The 21,445-nt window shown below is 44.6% G+C and overlaps 1 protein-coding gene across 1 annotated transcript; it reads right to left on the reverse strand.

Annotated features, from left to right (window-relative positions):
• Positions 1–2,714: 2,714 nt before the first annotated feature.
• Positions 2,715–21,166, reverse strand: ODAD4 (outer dynein arm docking complex subunit 4). The gene is made up of 12 exons (XM_066629249.1): positions 21,053–21,166; positions 17,814–17,945; positions 17,114–17,267; positions 14,909–14,970; positions 13,405–13,564; positions 11,794–12,018; positions 10,409–10,616; positions 9,219–9,305; positions 7,690–7,886; positions 6,959–7,059; positions 5,650–5,728; positions 2,715–3,028 (listed from the first exon to the last, which is right to left on the reverse strand). Exons 1-12 carry the CDS (start codon positions 21,164–21,166, stop codon positions 2,715–2,717), a joined length of 1,833 nt encoding a protein of 610 aa, XP_066485346.1.
• Positions 21,167–21,445: the final 279 nt, after the last annotated feature.

Here is a 21,445-nt window from a genome sequence, read left to right on the forward strand (position 1 = left end):
TTCACATGGTCCACCTATTTGAAGTACCATCAGAAGCAACTGGAGATGACATCATCACCAGTTACTTCTGGGTTTGGAGTCCAGATATGATGCAATAAGCACCACTAAGAGGTTCAGGGTAGACAGGAGGGCTTTTTTGAGTGCTGAAAAGCATGCTTTGGTGCTCTGCCCACCAAGCCAAGCAGTTTGTCGTGCTGTGTTCCTGGCCTCGCTGCAGGGGTCCCAAGAGTATCACCAGACATCACCTCAAGTACCACTGGTACTACCCACAGCATTGGTTGAGAAACACTGCCTTAACCAAATGCACTCTCCCCCCCCCCCCCACTAATATGGATTTCAACAGTGGTTCTAACGCTTTTAGGACCAGGGCCCTCTTTTTAGAATGAGAATCTGTCAAGACCCTCTAGAAGTGATGTCATGAATGGAAGTGACATCATCAAGCAGGACAAGTTTTTACAATCCTAGGCTGCAATCATACCCACACTTACCCAAGAGTGTGCTCCATTGACTATCATGGTTAAAAGCATATACATAGTAGCCTGTTCGAAGTAGAGATCTGTAACATTTCTCTGAATGCAGTCACATATCCTGGGAGCATCAAATCTAATGTATTAAAACTAAAATATTGAAATGAATGGGGGACGTACTTGAAATTGGCTCATGATCCACCTAGTGGGTCCCGACCCACAGTTTGAGAAACACTGGATTACAGGGACATCTTTAGGAGAGGAACAGGAGGCAAGTGACCCTGTGGCTAGATGGCCCTGTCAATCTCCTACAGTTCTGATACTGTAGATGGCTTCTCTTACTGTACATAATTAATATATCTGTGGTGGGGTGTGTTTTGCAGTTTCATGCTTGCTTGCTAGCATAGGATTTTGAGAGAAAACACTGAGATGAAGACACAGTGTTTGAAGGGGAAAACCCACACAGATCTATGACAGCCTAAGTAGGGAACTGTGCTGTTTTGGGGGGCAGTTCACACATGCCATCCCTACCCCTGCCTTTCCTACAGTATTGTAGGAATGCTAACAATATTGCAATTGTCTGAGTCACACAGATTAAGAAGACTGTTAACAAAGAAGTACATGCACACCCAGGTACACACCATTGCTGAAATCTCAATAGCCCTTTCTCCAGGCATCCATGCCTGTGTGTACTGTACTTCTCATTCATACAGGCTCCATATGGGTAAGCCATAATCACTGCATGCGTAACAGTCCCATGCTGGAAAGATTTCAAATTTCTCTGGTGGGCTGCATTTCCACCAGATCCTGTAGAATCCCTGCTAACTAGGTAGAGAGGCATTAAAAAAAAAAATTTTTTTTTAAAGATCTTTTTTATTTAGCAGGGGGAGCAACTGTGGCTCAAATCCTAACCAGCTTTGCTGCAGATGGGTGGCAGTCACCGAGGCCTCCTCAAGATAAGGGAAGGTTTGTTCTCTTACCTCGGAGCTGCATTACCCTTACCTTGGTGCTGGGAAGTTGGTTAGGATTGTGCCCTATCCCTCTTTGCCCCAGCATGGCATCTTTTCCAGTGGCTGTTACTGGATTTGTTTTTAAAGAATGTGGGCCTTCTGGGGACAGGGAACCATTGATTGATTTAGTTTATATGCAAACCGCTTTGTGAACTACTCTGGTTGACAAGAGGTATAAATATTCAACCCACTGCATTCTTTCCTCAAGGTTGTCTGTTGGTGTTTCTTCTGCTTGTTTCTCCCACAACTCATAAATTGTGTGTTGCTCCTTTACCTACTTTAGTTCATTTACATTATGGTGTCTGAACTGAATGGGAAATGGTTTTCAGCTAGATGGCATGCAATTAATGGCTTCCCATCCATGTTTGGGTCCAATTCAAGGTGCTGTTTGTTAGCTTTACAGCCCCAGAAAGAGAGGGGGGGCACACACACAGGGCATTCAGTAGGGCTGCTCCTACTTTGCTCAAGGTGCACCTGTTTTACTAAGTTTGTGAATTAGGATAGCCATTTTCAACCACTGTGCTGTGGCACACTGGTGGGCTGCAGATAGTCTGCAGGTATGCTGCCAGAATTTGGGGGATGGTCATTTTTTACCTGGGCCACTGGGGGATGCAAGCCCCTGCTGTCAATGGGTGTGCCTTGTCAATTGTCAAAAAACTGATGGTGTGCCCTGACAATTTTAGCACCTTGTCAGTGTCCTGTGAGATGAAAAAGGTTGAAAATTGCTGAGTTAGGTTGCCCCTGTGTTATGCTTGCTGCTGCTAGAATGTACTTCAGACAGTCTCTGATTTTTTTTTTAAATTGTTGCATTTGTTTTTATTGGAAGTTGTTTTTTTTTCTTTTATACCCTTGTCAGCTGCCTTGGGATTATCTACTGAAAGTTGGAATAGAAATGAATATTCCTTGAGCTACAGTCAGTAAAAAACCAGATTTGCAATATATATCACTATAAGAAGCATTTGAAGGATTTTTAATGGACAGAACTGTTCCTTTTATCCACTACACAAACTGTAGGTTTCTGTAGTGCCTTACCTGAAATTATGACATTTCTTATATTGTTGGACTCCTCTTCCCCTTAAAAAAAAATCTAGAAGCAAAATTGTCCTTTTTGAATGCCCTGCAAGGCACCAAGAATGGCTTGGGGGGGAAAATATTGTGGAGGGATATGGATCACCATGGAAAAGAAACATACAGGGTTAGGAAATCAAGAATACCCAAGGGCAAAATTTCACAGACTTTATCCTGGAGTGTCCTCACTCAGATTACCCAAGTCTTCCTCATCCTCTGTTTTTTCTTCTTCTGTTTTCTCATCTTCTGTTCTCTCGGCTTCTCCCTGTTCCCCAGTTTTTCCTCTCTCTTTCGTCTCCCCCTCCTCAGTCTCAGATGTCTCTCCTCCCTCTGTGTCTGATACCTGTTTCTCTCCTTTGCTTTCAGTTTTTTCAGGCACTTCCTTTTGATTTTCTTCTGTTTTCTTTTCATAGTCCGTTTCGGAATCATCGGCCTCCTTACTGCTTTCCTCCTCGTCCTCTTCCTCCTCTGCATCTTCTAATTCTGAGAAGGAAATGCAGTCTCAGGGTCAATCCATTCTAGGATGGTCTAGCTCACTCACCTTATCTTAAGATTTTATTTCTTTTACCCCTATTCCTAGTTCCCATTTCACAGACAGCGGCAATGAGACTGCTCTGTGAAAGTGACCCGCTGTGGGGATAGATGTCTTTAGGTTCCTATTTTCAATGGGAACTTTGGGGTGTGGAAGATGATTTAAGGCTACAGTTGTATCACTTCTAAAACTTTCAGGTAGCCAAGAAAGCAAGGGATTTATCCATTTGACCAGTGGGCCCAAGAATAAGAGAGAAAATGGAGATGTGCTACCACCTAGTGGTTAACCTTGATACAGCACGTCAATATATATGTAGGAATTTTGGATAACATCCTCAGTTTGTTCCTCCAGACTCAGAACAAGGAAACTGTGGATGATGTCCTTCATCTTAGTCATTTTCAACCACTGTGCCGTGGCACACAGGTGTTCCACAAATGGTCTGCATGTATGCCACAGGAGTTTGGGAGAGGGTAATCTATTAGTAGAGTCATTGGGGGATGCGAGCCCACCACCAACTGCATGGTGTACCTTGTCAATTGTCAAAAAACTGATGGTGTGCCTTGACAATTTGAGTACCTTGTCAGTGTGCCATGAGACGGAAAAAGTTGAAAATCACTGATGTATGTGGTTGTGTATTCGTTCAGGATTGCTTCCACACTAGCCATTTTCTTTGGAATAGCCATCTGTTGATCACCCACTTCTTACAGACAATCCAGAAAAATCTCACAGATAAGGAAACCCACATGGGTTTTGCATCCAAACGTACAGTTAATCCATCAGAAATGTTGATTTCCACATGAGTTTTTGAACATTTGGAATAGGCTTTCACGAGGCACATTGCAGACAACCAAGAAAGTAGTAGAGGAGGGAAACATGATCGAAAGTCCAATGGAAAAGACTGTGTGGGCCTGATGTGGGCTCTGGTCCTGTTGTTGGAAAGCATAGCCATACTCCCTTACGAGCACTCAAGGAAGCTCACAAACAGGGCATAAAAGCTTTCCCTCCTCCTTTGCATGGTGCACAGAGACATTGGCAGATGACGTTCCTATATCTATTAGGTGTACAGAGGTGGACATTTCAGCAGGTGCAGCTTTTTCACCCCTACATCACTGCATATGATGAAATTCCCTTACAGGAACCCTGTCCCCCATCATCTGGTAATCAGAGTTATACTATCTCTGAATATGAGCATTCCTTTTGATTAGGGGCCTCCAAACCCTGGCCTGCAGGCCCAATTCAGTGCACCAGGCTTAGGCTTCTGGGCACAGCATGGGCAAAGTCTTACCGTTATGTGCCACAGCCTTCAGTTTTCGCAGCTAATCTTTATACACACTCACACCAGGCAGCTGCTTCCCCCTGGAAATTGGGGCACACAGCCTTCTGGGGCAACAGGCAGTGGAAGCAGCTGCCTGGTTCAAGTTTGTGCAAAGATCGGCTGAGAAAACTGGAGGCTCTGGCGTGGAATGGTAAGGCTTCACCTGTGCTGCGCCCAGAAGGCTACTCCTGGTGCATGCTGTGGGCCAGTGTGGACACTGCTGCTTTAGATGTTTATAACCACTGCATAGACTACTACTCTGTTAATATGTCTCTTCCTTAAAGCTACCTATGATAGAGGCCATTGCCATATCTTGTAGCAATCAATGCAGTAAGTGAGGAATGCACTGCATGAGAAAATATTTCATTTTGTTCCATCTAACCCTATTGTCAAGTTGGTTTGGATAAGTTCCGGCATGGAGACAAAATAATGTATTCACTCTCTACACATAGCTATGTGTTCTTACCTTCAAAAAGATACATAAGCACCTACTTTTTCTCTCTCCATGTGTCTAGTTTATCTACTATAAGTAGAAGTGTTTGAAAATGGTATTATTTATTTTACTCAGAAATAAATCCATTGTGTTCAGTACAACTTAGGCTGTAATCTTATCTTACCAGAAACGAACACCTCTAATAATAAGAACAGGGCCTACCTGCTTCAAAAGACACACCTACAAGGGAGAGAGAAAGAGGATAGCCCTAAGGGCCCTCTGGGTACAGGGACAGAAGTGATCTCTAGTGACAGTAGGCATTCAGCTGAGGCTTTTTTTCATTCTGAGACATTTGTGGAATGGCTTAGGATTGTTTCAGAACTTTCCACAGTAGCTACACCCATAAAAGCAGTTGAGTGAAGTGGCTGTTTGTACACAGCTTCAGAAATGTCTAAAGAAGATCAGAAACAACTCCATACTGCTCCCCTGCATTCTTAGGAAATTGTGAATATTGTTCATAGTGTGGCAGGAGAGTTCTTGAAGCAATATAAGCTTTGATGCTTTCTAGAATGGAGCGTCCTTTCATTCAGTCTGTAGGTTCTATCAAAAGTATACCATGCTTGTCAGATACACTATTCGGTGTGTCTGTAAAGGTCCTCTACTGTGTGTAAAGAGCCTTTACTGTGTGACATCCAAGCTGACTCCAGAGCCATCTAATCTCCCCTACCAGCTAGTTAGCAAGGCTACTTGTTTATATCATGCAAATGAAGATGGGCTATGAGATGCTGGGAACCTTTCACACTCAGTTTACAGCATAAACCAACCTCTCAGTTCATTCATTCTCTCACGAAGCTGCTCCTCTTTCAGCTCCTTGATAAATCCTTTGTTGGCTTCATCCAGAGCCTGCAAAAATGCAGAAGGATTCTTAATGTGACACTCTAATAGATTCTGTGAGAAATTCTCTCCCTCACTCCCCATGAGTACAACATGCCTCTATGGTGTGCAATGCGCATGTAGCAATATTGCTATCAGTATGTGCCTTCTGAAGGTAGGATTATCATAGGAGAAAGAAAATGAAACTTTGTTTTGTGTCTTCTTGAAAAAGTGGCACAGGGAAGGGAGACTACAGGGAAGGAAGAGAAGAATAGGCAGCATATTTTCCACCTTACGGACATGTTTCTCAAATTTTAAGAAATCATCTCCTCTGAGTTTCTTCTTGCTACACAACCAAGAAATTTTACAGCCAGCCCAATCCAAACTACAATTTGAGCCAGCGCAGGCCTCCTGCACTGGCTCCAAACTCAGCAGTCAGATGGGCTGGCGCGGAGGCTTGTGCCAGCTCACCAGGGTCAGACCCAGTCCAGCCCCTGCGCCAGTTAGATGGGGTAAATTTGCACCAGGCAGTGCAGGGGGAGGGAGAGGGTGGCAGGAGGGAGGTCCCAAGGTGGGGAGAGACATGATCAGGTCTGGGAGGAGGGCAGGATCAGCAGCAGCAGTACACACAAAATCCTAATCCCCAGCCCAAGCAGCCTTACATGGGCTGCTTGGATTTGCACTAGCTAAATAGCTGGCACAGATCTGAGTAGCCCCATAAGACAGGCTGAGGCTTGGCACAAGGTAAGGGGAGGCTTGGCACAAGGTAAGGGGTGGCCTCCAGCAGCCTCCTAACCTGTCCAGGAAACAGTGCAGGCCACTGCAGCCTGGTCATACCAGCGCAGGTTAGGATTTCACCCTAAGAATACCAACTGACTAGCACACTGTAGACAATGCTTCTACTATGCCAACCCTGTTCCTACTTCCTTTTTTGCTCTCTTTCTTGCCCCTACCTAAAGCATATGCCCTGCATCTGCACCACTTCAATCCTCATGCTCAGTTCCCACACAACATTCACTAACATGATGCCTATCTCACCTGGAGCCATTTTTGTCTCCTGACTAAAGGATCTAAATACATGACTCTACTACTACCTTTCAGCAAGCCCTCTAAGATCACAGCTGACATCTTGGAAAACCCAAGCAGCTTTGACACCAAAAAATATGCCAAATTAATCCTGGTTCCCCTCACAGTTCCTTTGTCTTTTAAAAATTGTCTTCAAGCCTTCCTATTTTTTCTGGGTTATAGCCAATCACTTACAATGATGATTGCCTGCTGAGCTGTATCGTTATGGATACGTTTTGCCTTCTCCAGCGCCTTCTCAAAGTAGGTCACTCCAGAGTGGAAATCCTCTAATTTCACTGTGTATTCATAATAGTTGGTTTGGTTTAAAAAATAAAATAAAAATCAACCTTAACCCAAGATACAGACTTCAGAGAAATCTAAAGAAATAAATGATATCTACCAGATACATTTTCAGATTATAATTTAAGCTCTAGTGGAAATACATGCAAAAGAAGATATTCTATTTTATATATTTTATAAAATGCAAGAAATAAATAGCTAAGTAAATATTTCATATGCTATCTTCACTTTTTTTTATGAAAAAACACAACTTTTTACAGTGCAATCTTATGCATGTCTCCTTAGAAGTTCCACTGAGTTCCACCAATTCTAAGGTAAGTGTGCACAGGATTGCTGCTTTCCAGCCTTCTGGGCCAGGACTGGCTTTTTAGGGAATGCTATCAGGCTTGCTGGCCTTTTGGGCAAAGTATAGCGGAGTAACTGTAAAGCAACAATTCTAGCACACAAATGGTCAAAGAAACAACTATATGGTGAACTTCAGTGCTGACCAATTCACCCCATTGCCCTTAGAATGAAACCGCAAAGGTTCCATTCAGATTAGCATCTGTGCACAGCACTATAGAAGAGGCACAGCCCTGCTTGTGAAGAAAGCTGTCATGGTGCAAAACTGCTGCAAAGCTCTTTACCTTGTGCTTGTGCCACCAAGACGCCTGCATTCAGCTGCCACTCAATGTCTCCCTCCTCCTCTGCGCACTGCAAAGACCTTTCACCATAGTCACGAGCCTCAACTGCTCTACCAAGCTCCAGGTAGCATCTGCCAATTTCATGGAACAGCCAAGTCTTCTCCAGGTTGCTCTTGACAAGTGGAATTTTCTCTTCCCACCTTTGCAAAATAAAATGGAACTTTGCAACCCGCTATGGTAAGAATTTGACCCCCCCCCTTGCTTTCCAGATTCACTCAAGATCAGAGCTCTCCAAATACTGTCAAGCTTTTCACTACAGCACTGCATTCAGCCCACCTCACTCCCCCTCCCCCGACACATTTTGCCCCTTCTTTCCATCTCCATAAAGTTGTAGTTAGGGTTGCCTGGTCCCTCAGATACAGGGGATGGTACCTGGGAGCTAACAGAATGTAGAGTGTAAGAAATGGCATTTAGGGGGTGAGGAAGCGCAGCCTAGCTCTGTTTGTCAGTTCAGGAGCCAAATGAACAAGGAGACTGAGCTAATAGCAAAAGCTCTCAATTGAAGCAAAAAGTAGATTGTCCCTTTGTTCTGTCTCCTCACCTCAAGAGTTCTTTCTCTGGCCCCAATCCTATGGGTGTCTTCCATTGACGGAACTAGCATTCCATCACTGGAAGGCCCTGTCTGTCACTGCAGATGCAGCATTGACATACACAAAACAGCCACCAGTGTGAATGGCTGGCAACCATGTGCAAATGTGCACACACCACCAGAGCACTCATCCTGCAGGCTATCTGACCACTGCCGCCTCCCCTTAGCATGCAGCATAGCCTCCCTTGGCACGACTGCATGCTATAACATTGCACGGAATAGGATTGGGCAGTTAGAAGACTAAACACTGACTATGTAGGTCAAACCCAAGACTTGCCATCCCTATTTCTACTCATGTAGACTGAGTCAAGCAATAGAGAAAGCCAGTGACTGCAAGTTCTCATAACATGTTTTCATTCTCTGTATCTCCTGCTCACCCCAGAGAGCTTCCTGTGCACCTGTCTTCAGGAAATTCTTGCTCTGATCAGCGGCATGCACTAGATGGGCTACCCGCCTAGACACAAGATGATCTACCACTCCTACCTCTATGTGGCAGCAGCACTAGTAGAAATCATTCCTATGTGCCATGTTGTTTTTAGGCTATGTGTGCTAGCTAGTGTGTTCTTGGGAAGATCTACATAGAAAATCTAAGTCCGTTTAGCTATCAAGGCTTCTCTCAAAGTACCTTGGGAAATTTGTGAGGATGCTGAGAACACATTGTTAGGGATCTGTAGCGCTCTAACAACTACAAACTCCAGAACACCTTGGAAGGAAGCCATAACAGTTAAACCAAGGTAAATGTAGAATGTCATAGACTGAAGTATGGCACACAGGGTGGTCTGAGACTATCCTCACTGTAGGAAAGAATAAGATTTCACTGTTCTCCCCAGCTGGGAAAGGGCAATGCTTGGCACCACAACCCATGGCCTTGGCTTCCACGTACGTGTTAATGGCATCCTGAAAGTTTCCCATGCGGGCATATACTCTGCCAATATTGTCAAGGGCTCTTGAGATGGTGTCAGTCAGGTTGCTGCAACAAAGACAAAAACGAGATCTAAAAGCTGGATTGCAACCTCAAAATATTCTTAGACACCCTTCTTCCCCAACTCCTGTACACTGCCTTCACTGTATTATTTCATTCATTTCTTTGAAGCATGCAATCAATATGCATGGGAATCTACAAAGAAATAGACAAGAAAACAGCACCCTGCCCTGAGGCGCATTCAATCTAAAATTTGACACAGGGGCATTGGTACAGAAACTGTGCTCACAGGCCAAATGTAAAATACCATGATGCTTTCTTAGGTGTGATAAGATCCCCCCAATCATAGAGTAGTTTACAGATGTGGGTGGTGAAGGCACAAGGGATGGAAAAGTAGGGCATTAGGACACTGCAGACAATAGTTGGATTCTAGTCTATTACAGGACTAGTAAGAGGTGCAAGAATGCAAGTTAGAAGAATCATTTAAAATGTGGTAGTCCAAATCGGATGCACTTATCTATCCCACGTGTCTAGTGCAGCAGGACTGTTGTCTCCTATATCTCCTATGGAAGACTCTTATGAATACAACCCAAAATGGTATTTTTCTTATTTTCTTTTTTCTACACCACACTGGTGACTCAAAATTATATTGTGCATTGCTAGAATCTAGGTTTCCAATGGAGGAACCCTAAGTCTGGGTCCAAATCACATTATATCAAGTAAGCAAATCTGCCAGTATCTGTTTATTCTGTAACCTTGATCTATGTTTTAAAAGACACTAGAATTTTGACAAGGACTGGAAGAAGAAAAAAAAAAGGAAAGGGAATGGAGTCTTGTGGATGAATAACTTGTAACATCTGAGGAAGAAAAATGGGATGGGTAGGGAAGGTGGACAGAATACTAAAGCTCCAAGTATGCCCAAATTAGCTACTCCAGTTTAGGAGATTTACCAGCCACTGCCTGCACATCTCCAAACTTTTCTTCTTCATAAGGACTAGAAATGTGTGTGAGGAGGTTGTTTATTTTAATGAAAGCTGACCACCTCAAGATATTAACATTTCTAAACTAGTTTGAGAAAAGCAAGAACATGCTACCAGGGGTGTGTGACGTGCATTTTAACTGGCACAAAAAGTGCGGTCCTGTTTTCTTACTTTTCTTTCGCAATGTCCAGATCCACTTGGTGACTCTGCAAAGCCAGCGCCATATTCCCGATCTCAATCTGAGCATTTCCGATACAACTGTAGAGGTTTCCGACCAGCTCACTCCTGTTGGGGATTTCTTCATCAGACCACCCTTGGATCTTTTTCAGCACTTGCTCAGCTTTTTGGCAGCTTCTTTCAGGGCAGCCACTAGTCAGCACTGGGTAGCAGGGACAGAACGCATACTGTGTGTTCCTTAGAGACATGGATGTACCTATTAAGACCCCTCCTGATCAAGTGGGACATCCCTGATTTGGACAACTTTTCTTTCTAGTAGTGGCTTATGAAACTGATTTTGGGGCCTGCTTCTGGCTGAAGTTAATTACCAAAGCCAGCTTTCTTTCAGGCTATGAAAGTGATCTGGCTACATAACCTAGTGGGAGAATATGATACACTTCCACCATGTGGGGACCAACAGTATGGTTCCAAAGGTTCTCTGCAACAGAACACAGGCATCACTCAGAGAATTTGATGGGGGATGAAAGACTGCCCTTGCAACAAGAAAGGACAATGCATATACCACAATAACATATTCTACAAACAGCCCAATCCTATCTAAATACCCATGTGGCAATGCTGTATTGCAGGCAAGACTTCTGCTGCATTCTGTGGTGGATTTTCAGCTGCTGGAGGTCTTCTTGAGGTAAGGGGATGTTTATCCCCTTTGCCCTGGGGTAAGCCTCAGCAGCCATTATGGGGCAACTCGGACCTGCACTAACTCAATTGCTGGCATAAGTCCACGTTGCTCCATGAAGGCAGATCAGGCCCTGAAAGGGGCTCAAGTTTTGGGTTAGCCACCATTGCAAATCTCGCCGCCCACCACCCAGGCTTGATCTGACCTCCTTCCCGCTTCCTTCACCACCCCATTCACTCCCTCCCCTGTCCCACCCTTCTCCCATCCCATTCAACCCCCACTCTGCCTCTCTCCAACCCCCTGTGCATTATCTGTTCTGGCGAGTGTCCATGGGTCCACCGGCATGTGACATGCTGCTGCAGCCTTCCTGCTGGTGGGCTCAATGTGCTTGTCAGGAGAGGCTGCTTTACAACAGACATAAAACAGCCTCTACTGGCAAAACACTAGTTCTGCCCACAGGAGGGGGCAATATTCTGATAGGATTGGGGCAATATTTTGTCTACAGGTGAAAACATGTTAGATGAAGTCCTGAGGCCTATATGAATTTTGCAAAGTCCTTTTGTTTTTTTCCTCAGACCATGCTCTGTGCCAGAAATGCTGGAATTCAATTTGATCCCTGATTAATTCTTGCAAATAAATACATCACATTCATAAAATTCTATCCATTTCCTCCCATCAGCATATTTTCACTTGAGCCACATACACATATCAATTTCCTCCATGCTTTTTAGGATGTATCTTGCCACGTCAGAGGGCTTCCGCTTTTGATCTCGGGTCCACCTCTTCAGCATAAGTTTGCGGTCTCTGATCCGGGCATAGATGGGCTTCTGCTGCTGCCAGAAATCTGTGCGAGTGTCTAGGTAGGAAAGACCTTCCTGGATCAGGTCTCCAACAGTTACCCCTTGCTTTGTAGTGCTTTTGATCAAAGCTGCACATTGGCCAGAGACGGAAATAAGAAGAGAGTGGAAAAAATGAAGGTGCATTAATAGTATTCATAAAAATGTGGTATCACTCCTTAAATATGCAAACTTTCTTTTACTGGAAAAAGTAATATTTTCGGAACCAAATCCTAACCAGCTCTGACACAGCTATGCCAATGGGGCATGAGCTGCCTCCTGCAGCTGGGGAGCAGTCAGAGTCCCTCCGTAAGGGAGCTGCATTGTCCTTACCTCAGTGCTGGAAAGTTGGTTAGGATTGAGCCCTAAGTGTTGCAGTGCTAGTGATTTGTCACTAGGTGTTGCTGTAATGCTGCATGAATCTATTAGTAGCAGCTGAAAAGCAGGATAGGGAGACCCAGAGCCTGTAACCATCTCTCTGCCTAACCATATACATTTTTGTGAGGATAAAAGGTCAAGTGGAGGACTGTGTATACCACCCTCTGTGGTATACTCCTGTGGAAGGAGTATTTATTTCTGGTATAAATGTAAATGGTGTTTATTTATAAAGGAAGGAAGCTGCAAATCCCTGTTCCCCATGCTGCCTGGATTGGGGCCCCCTTAACTGCTATTATTACACACGGAAGTAGTTCATATGTAATGCCAACTCAGGACCATGCACTTCTTCTTTCCCTCACAGGCCACAGTTCCTTCCTTATGATCCTGATTTGAGACAAACCATGCTTTGCCATTTTATGCTTGCCCAGGACCAAAAACCAAGAAAACTGGTTTTTCAGGACAAGGAGAAAACATGGTTTGCCAGTTCAGATGATACTGAATGTCACATAATGTCAACCCATGGTGTAATATCTGAACCACCTCACACATTTCTCCAAACACCATAAGGCTCTCCCTCTGGAAAAATCCCTCTGGAAAATATCAATGAGCCAGATGCTGCTCACATCCCTCCAAGAACACTGATTTTCAAACTCTCCACCTTCATATTTGTCTGCAAATGACAATGCAATGTCAGTGAAATGTCAGTGCAAACATCTTGGGCTTTGGAGCTATATTTGGGCATATGTGCAGTTGACATGGGACCCGCCTTCTTTTTGAGTTTGTGCTCTGACTTTGTGCTCTACTTCTCACACACTCCATCGGCTGCACATTACAGACAAGGATCAATACGATGAGCAAGTCATTTTTCAAGGGGCTTATCTTCTCTTACAAATCTTCTAATTGAGGAACCCCTAATGAAATGTCTGAGAATTTCCAGGAACACAGTTTGAAAAGCAATGCCTTAGAGAAACCCTAAGGAACCTTGCATATCTGCAAGCTCTCGGTCAGCTTTGTGGTGGTGGTGGAGACTCTCAACCTGATGGGGCTTGCAGTTCCAAGGCTCCCAAAACCAGCATTAGCCAAATGCATTAACTGAAAACCTTCATCCTTGAGCAGTTTCTCCAGAAAAGCTTTGTCAACATAGAGCTCCCCTAGGAGTTGCCTTTCCGTCTTCTCATTCCTCACAGGCTCTTGCTTAGCTTGGTATTTCAGGTCCTTTTTGGGGAATCTCATCTGAAGCTTCTGTTTCGCTCTTATACTCTGCCACAAAAAAAAAATATAAAAGCAAATTTTATGATAAGGATAAAAGACCTTTGAATTGATTTTCACTTTCTGGGCAGCACTCTTCCTGACTGGGCAAAAAGGAACTCAATTGATAAAAATGCTGCACATCAGGCTACAGGCAGGGATGTGCAGATATGTAACAACAGAATAAAATCAACAGCATAGTTTAAAGCAAAGTATTTGGTAACCTGAAAATTTCAGGTTGATTAAAAAAAAAAAGTTTGCAGTCCTTCTCATGCTGAGAAAAGCCTTGAAAAGCTTTAGGCACAGTGATATGAATTCTGAAAGATGAGGGCAGAGCAGGACTTCTGTATCCTACACAAACCCTTTCTCTAAAGTAAAGTAGTGATCAAGATCAAGAGCATGAACTATGAGCAGGGAAGTCCCCCCAATTCATACCTTAGCCCAGATGCCTTTAAAAAGTTGTTTTCGACCCACCATCTTTACTAGGGAGATCTTAATACTGCCCTACCATTACAAAGCACTATCAGGTCCCATTGACTTCAATGGGAGAGAGTTAGCACATGATTAACAGCAATCCTATGCATGTCTACTCAGAAGTAAGCACCATTGTGTTCAATGGGACTTTCTTCCAGGAAAGTGTATATGGGATTGCAGCCTAACTCTCCCACTGAAATAAATAGAAAGTGCTTATAGTATATCTCGCTAGATTGTGTCAAAAGTATTATTACTACTGTACAGTATTCTCGTGGCCCTTCCTCTGTCATCCTTGCTGCCCCCTCCTCTATCTTTCCCTATCAAATAATTGTGTGAACAATCTATTCTAAGCTACTCCTAAGAGTTTCCTCATATAGGTTGGGTGGAGCTGGAAATGTTGGGTTGAAGAGGAACAACAAAAGGGGGAGTAGCAAATAAAACAAAATGAGGTATTTCCTGACAGTTAATTTTACAGACTTGGCCATCCAAATATCTCAGAATCTTACATTTGTTCATTTTGGGGTGTTCAGATAATTTATCCATGGACAGTTATACTCCACTTGAATTATGGGGTTTCCCTCAGGAGAGATGAAAACCTGCCTAACACAAGGGCAACTGCTTAGAACACAATCGTCTCCTTATTTTAATGATACGTTTAATTTATATCTTCCAGTGCAAACTAGGGGGAGAAAGGTAGTCTTCCCATTTATTGTCACTGCTTCTCCACTGCTGTGGTGAAAGAGGAAAGTCAAACAGCTGTCAGTGCCCACCATCCTCGTCCCTTAAACCTTTCCCCATGACTTAGACCCCTTACCATGGATTTTATTCCCTCCTGAGGGAGGGATCAGACACCCACTTTGGGAAAAGCTGGTCAGACCATACCTCTGCCTGGCGGCTCAGAAAGCAGAGGTCCCCTCTATTCTCCAGTTTCACAGAAGAAGGGCCTACAAACAGAAAAGGTACCAGCCAAGGCGTCAGGAAAGCCCTACAAAATGTCTGCTGCAAACAAAAGCAGCCATTCATTTTGGGATGAATGAATTTGGCATACCAATTTCACCAAGAAAGACACTCTGACTCTCATTACAGTTGCCTTCTTTCATTGGTCTGATATTTTTCTTGAAATTAGGCAACTGTAACTCCACATAATATTCCATATATTTACATTCAGTAAGGGCATGTGATGTCTTATTTTCAACAAAATAATTCTCAACCATGATTTGCCTTTTTCATGACTGCAGTTAAAACCATTTTCAGTGAAAACCTCTTACTGAGAACTTCATGCAGAACTTCAGCATGAACATCACTGAAGAGGCCCTCACTAAAACTGTGAGATTAAGATGGCTGGCCAAAGTAAAGCCACTTCTTGAGCTCCCAAGACATAAAGAACTTTCAGCACAATCCAAACCAACTTTCCAGCGCCAAAGCAGCTGTGCTAATGGGGCGTGTGCTACATTCTGTGGTGGTGGGGAGAGTCATGAAGGCCTCCTCAAGGTAAGAAAATGTTTGTTTCCTTACCTCAGGGCTGCATCAATGCTGGAAAGTTAATTAGGATTAGGCTGCTTGTTGATTCATAAACATAAATTTATTTTTTACTCTTGCTCCTGTTGGCTGATAAAGGCTGCCTGAGGAGGGATGGCCCAGTGGCTGGAGGGGATTGTAAATGCATCTCTAAGGGGACACAAGATACCAACAGTTCTGAATGAGGCTTTGCCTCAAGAAACCCTCCCCAGTGCTCTCCACTTTTAACACCTGTTGGATGGTTTCTAATCTCCCCTTTTGGGGCAAGGCGATCAAGCATATGGTAGAAACTCCGTTTCAGAGGGTCTTTGATTAAGATGATTATTGACCCATTTTCAGTTTAGCTTCCATTCTGGGTCTGGAAGTGAAACTGTCTTATGGCCCAATCCTACTGGGGCCTCACCACCAGAGGAATGCATGTTCCACTGGTGGCAACTGCTGTAAAAGGGCTGTAAAGCACCTTCCGGCAGTGTGCTGATTAGTACACTGCCAGGCCACTGGCAGAAATGTCAGACAGCCCCCCAATCCACCCCCCCCCCACTGGATACAGCATGCCCATTTTTGGTGCAGCTGCACCAGCAGGCAGAAGGGGAGGAAGGATAGGATTGAGCTGTTAGTCACCCTGGTTCATGACCTACACCGAAAGCTAGAACTCTCTCTGTAGCTTCTGATAGATCTTTCAGCAATGCTCAATGCCATCAACCATGGTATCCTTCTGAATTCCCCTTGGAAATAAGATTGGGAGAGAGGATGCTGTGCCGGTTGCAGCACAACTTGAAGAGGAATGTGCAAGTTTTGCCATGACCTCTGATCTTTTGAGACCCACAAGGCTGCATCTTGTCCCCTACACTGCTTAACAACTACTATGAAACCACTGGGGGATGTTTCAAGGGATGTGATGAGGTATTATCAGCATGCAGGTGACACCCTGCTCTATCTCACTATGTCATCTTAACCCAGGGATTAAATGGGTGTCCTGAACTGGAGGCAGAGATGGACTAGATGTGGACTAAGAAGTTGAAACTGAATCCAAAGAGATGCTAATAGGTAGTAGGAGAACTAATAATGGAACATGAGTGCAGTCTGTTTTTGATGCACTATCACTCCCTCTGGAAGTGCAGGTTATTCTTTATTAGCTGCCTTGGGACTAATTAGCGAAGGAAAGGATAGAAACAAATTAACAAACCAGCATTTATTTTACTATATAGTGGTAAAATTAATCAACATAAAATGTTAAAGGTACAAAGGACTTCCTGTTTTTGATTTTTTTTTTTTGCAAAAGCAAAGACCAGACTTCAACAACTTCTCTAAGACAGTATATACACACCTATATACACTTACTTGGGAGTAAGTCCTATTGAACTCAGTGGGACTTACTTCTGAGTAGACGTACATAAAATTTTGTTGTGAGGCCCTTACCCTGCACTATGTTTTCCCTACCTGCTCAAAGCTAGATATGCCTTTGTTGACCCTGTACCTTTCTCTCATGCATTTCAGTTAAGCTCAAGGCTAGGTAATGCCTAGTGATTAAAATCAGACTTCACCCCCTATAAAAATGACATGGCTTACTTCCAACAGAATTTTCAATAGCCTCAATGGATTTCTGAATGCCCAGCTTGAATTTTTTCAACTCTGGGCGAAGCTTGTAGCCTCGATGGTAATACACTAAGGCAAATTCAAAGTCCCCCATGGTGTATAAGGCCTCTGCTTTCTGATATAGTCCCTGTAAAAGAGATGGGAAATACTGAGTAGGGGGAAAAACAGATGTAAGAGCTATACATTGTTGTATTCTGTGTACATATGAACAGCAAGTATCAAACAAAAAAACTTTACCCAGAAGCTTGCCTGCTTTAACAACTTCCCAGATGCAGCCAGGCTGAACAGAAGTCTGGGCACATGAGAAGTTCAAACAGGCACCAAGGCTCTTCCAGCCCATCCTCTTATTTACATCCTCTCCAGCATAAGTCAGTCCCCCTTCAGGGGATTGTGCTCCCATCCAGTTGTACCTTGAGCATCTATTCAAGTTTGCAACAGTTCTGTAAGCTGGTCAAAATTCCAAACATCACATAGGAAGTCAATAGCAGAACCAGGGACATTATGGAACCTGGGATCTTTTACGTAACTCAGTGGATGACTTCCCCTTCCTGGAGTCAGAAAAGAGGAGAAAAAGATCCATAACTCCCCTCCAGTATCAACTCAGATACCCTGCAATATATTTTGAAAAGCTAGTTAAGGTTGGAGCAGGCTTCCTTCCCTTCCAGTTGCTTACCATGGAAAACTCTTTATCAGTTGTCAGGGAGGCCTCTGCATCTTTCAGGGCATTTTCCGTATCACCGAGTCTCAAATAGCATTTTGAACGGGCAACAAGGCAGTTCCTGTCCCCTGGTTGGAATTGTAGGGCCTAAGATATAAATGTGATGTATAATTTCAAAAGTATTGTTACAGTTGTCAGCCAACCCCATATGGCTGCTAGCCAACATTTTACAGATGAAAATTGGGGTATTTGTTTGTTTGTTTAAAATATTTATATGCTGTCTTTCCTCTTATAAGGAAGGCAGCTCACAACTGATAATATATAATAGATAATATACAACGAAAAACAAAGATACACAAAAAATTCAAATGTAACACATATTTATCTGTATATGTAGCAGCAAAATTAAAATGGGAAAATAGCTTATGGGGGGCCACTAGAGAGAAGTCTCACTTAAAGAAAAACATCTTCTGCCCCTATCAGGTCACCAGGGAGGAGGCTGTTCTTAACTCTATTGGAAGTTCCAAGTTATCTCAGTGATCTATACAACAACTCTACAAGGGAGGTCCATTGCATTACCCTCATGCTCTACTACAGAAGGGAAAGGGAGGGACCTGCAGCTGAAAGAGAAAGAGAATGGTTAGCATAGTAGAGGCAATATGTGAACCAGAAATCTCTTAGTTCACAGCACAGTCTCATAGCCACTACAGTGCAGAAGTATATACAGCACAGAAGGTTCCTGGGGCAAACTCAGCACTGAATTCATTTGGTGGGAAGTCACTGGCTGGGATCCAGAGTGATGCTTGCAGAAGGAGTTCTAGAAGCAGCAGTGCTCTGCAACATCTTTCACTACTACAAGAAAAACCTTGTAATACCCTATTCTTCCATTAACATTTTTGCCCAGCCCACAGGAGCACACATTTGGGCCCTGTTGTATACATGCAACGTTGGACAGAAATGGCTTAAGGATAATTTTTTGAGAGCCTTTTTTTACGTACTACTGAAGGCTGTATACTGCAGTAATTTATCCTTAAAAAGTCTATCCTTCACCAGCTGAAATGCAAAGGAGGAGATTTTGATAATGACAGACCAGGAAAACATTGTCCTGCAATCTGTTATTGGTAATTCAATCAAAACAGATCACAGGGTGTGAAATGGCAGGCTGTGCACCACATTCAGGCACACACATTTACCTACACATGTAGTCACTGTAGTTAACAATGCAGAATGATTGTAGTGAATAGTTAGGATATATTCTTTGGATACACTGGGATCTGTGTGCAGTATTTGAATTATATATTAATTAGTGCATGGAGAAGATGACACAGCTAGAGGAGAAGACGTGTGTGCCCAGAAAAACAGCACAGCTCACACGTCATTTGTGTCCTGCTGCAAACTCCATTCTGGGCTGTATCCCCATCTCTGCCCCACCTGGCACATCTGGGCTGTGACTGTTCCAGATCTAATCTCACTATGTTACCCTCTCCTAAGGATGATGTCTCCACAACTGGCTCTCTGGGACCATTCTCTCCAACCCTGTAAAATGATCTCACCTCCACAGGCTTCCTGATTACACCACAACTTCATCAGATTCTTTCTCTAATCAGAAAGGGGCTCACTACAGTCCACCACTTTCCTCTCCTCCATGCTTCCTCTTCTGCCCTCTCCCCCTCTTCTTTTTCCAGTCCAGGGGAGGCGGGAGAAGGAGTAGAAGCAGTGGAAGTGAGTGGGTGGATGAAGGCGGGCATCAGACCAGGTGGCAGGAAGCTTAGGGGCTGGAGGTCTTGTGCTATGAGGTCAAGCTGAGAAAGAGCTGCTGTCCTGGGTCATGAATGGGGGGGGGGATTGGTAAATAGGACAGAGAAGTGGCCCAAGGAGAGGATGCTGGTTTCTTGCAGCAGAGCAGGGCTGGCCCATCTGTGAGGCTCAAAATAAAAATTAGAGGGCAGGCCCTCCCATGGATTGAGAACTGGTTGTAGACCAGGAAACAGAGAGTGGGTGTCAATGGGCAATTTTCACAATGGAGAGAGGTGAAAAGGATCTGTCCTGGAACTGGTGCTCTTTAACCTCTTCATAAATGACCTGGAGACAGGGTTGAGCAGTGAGGTGGCTAAGTTTGCAGATGACACCCAATGTGTGGTGGCAGTGAAGAAGGCCAATTCTATGCTTGGGATCATTAGAAAAGGTATTGAGAACAAAACAGCTAATATTATAATGCTGTTGTACAAATCGATGGTAAGGCCACACCTGGAGTAATGTGTCCAGTTCTGGTCGCTGCATCTCAAAAAGGACATAGTGGAAATGGAAAAGGTGCAAAAGAGAGCGACTAAGATGATTACTGGGCTGGGCCACCTTCCTTATGAGGAAAGGCTACAGGGTTTGGGAGAGGGGACATGATTGAGATATACAAAATCATGCAGGGGATGGACAGAGTGGATAGAGAGATGCTCTTTACAATCTCACATAACACCAGAACCAGGGGACATCCACTAAAATTGAGTGTTGGGAGAGTTAGAAAATATTTCTTTACTCTGTGGTTGGTCTGTGGAACTCCTTGCCACAGCATGTGGTGATGGCATCTGGCCTAGATGCTTTTAAAAGGGGATTGGACCAATTTCTGGAGGAAAAATCCAGTACGGGTTGCAAGCCGTGCTGTGTATGTGCAACCTCCTGACTTTAGAAATGGGCTATGTCAGAATGCCAGATGCAAGGAAGGGCACCAGGATGAGGTCTCTTGTTATCAGGTGTGCTCCCTGGGGCATTTGGTGGGCCGCTGTGAGATACAGGAAACTGGACTAGATGGGCCTATGGCCTGATCCAGTGGGGCTGTTCTTATGTTCTCATGAGGCTGGTTGAGAGAGTCGCCTCAGATGGGCCGGCCCTGCTCTGCCCCAAGAAACCAGTGCCCTGTCCATGGGCTTCTGGCCTCCTTCCCAATGCCTCCCCCATCCACAACCCATGACTGAAGCTCTTTCTCATCTTGCCCTCAAAGCACAAGACCCTCTCCAGCCCCTAAGCTTCCTGCCACCTGGTCCCACAGTGGGACCCATCGCCTAATCGAAAGACCCCAAAGGCTCAGCCCCCTCTCTTCTGCTTGAAGCCCCACCAGTGCCCGCCCCACCCTGCCCTGGCCCCGGCCCCAGACACTCAGCCCTCTTCCCCCCTCTCCTCATAAGCCATGAGCCAAATTCATGAGGCACCCCCCCCTGAGTCCCCCCCCGCCCCAATATTCTCCCCCCGGCGACTTCTCTCACGTAGGTGTAGCAAGCCAGGGCTTTGGTAAGCTCCCCGCGCCGGCTCAGCATCGTCCCTTCGGCCATGAGGCTGGGGAAGGTCCCCCGCAACACCTCACCCTCCGAGTCCCCCATCCTCGCAGCAGGCGAAGCCGAGGAAGACGCGACTCCGTTGCTTGGTAACCTGTTGCCTAGCAACCGAGTCACTTCTGGGAACCCCCTGGAAAGAAGCCTGCAAATGCTGGGAGGAGGCGCTTTAGAGCTCGCTTGCTGATTGGTCGGGTGTGGCCCCGCCCTCTCCTTCCTCTCTGCTCACTACAGACTTTGATCTGGGTTTGCAACAAGCGGTTTTGCTGCGCTTGCTCCCTTCCCTCCCCTAAGCATAGCTCTGGCTTTTGGGCACGGTTCAGTCTG

The sequence above is a fragment of the Tiliqua scincoides genome, chromosome 5 (assembly GCF_035046505.1).
Source record: "Tiliqua scincoides isolate rTilSci1 chromosome 5, rTilSci1.hap2, whole genome shotgun sequence".
NCBI classification, from domain to species: Eukaryota; Metazoa; Chordata; class Lepidosauria; order Squamata; family Scincidae; genus Tiliqua; species Tiliqua scincoides.

Excerpts from the sequence above, each read along its gene's own strand:
- ODAD4 (XM_066629249.1), bottom strand. The coding sequence starts at position 21,166 with ATGGGGGACTCGGAGGGTGAGGTGTTGCGGGGGACCTTCCCCAGCCTC. Across the intron at positions 7,887-9,218 it reads TTTCAGGATGCCATTAACAC|GTGGGAAGAGAAAATTCCAC; the intron begins GTACGTGGAAGC and ends TATTTTGCAAAG. Across the intron at positions 5,729-6,958 it reads CTCAGCAGGCAATCATCATT|GCTCTGGATGAAGCCAACAA; the intron begins GTAAGTGATTGG and ends GCATTTTTGCAG.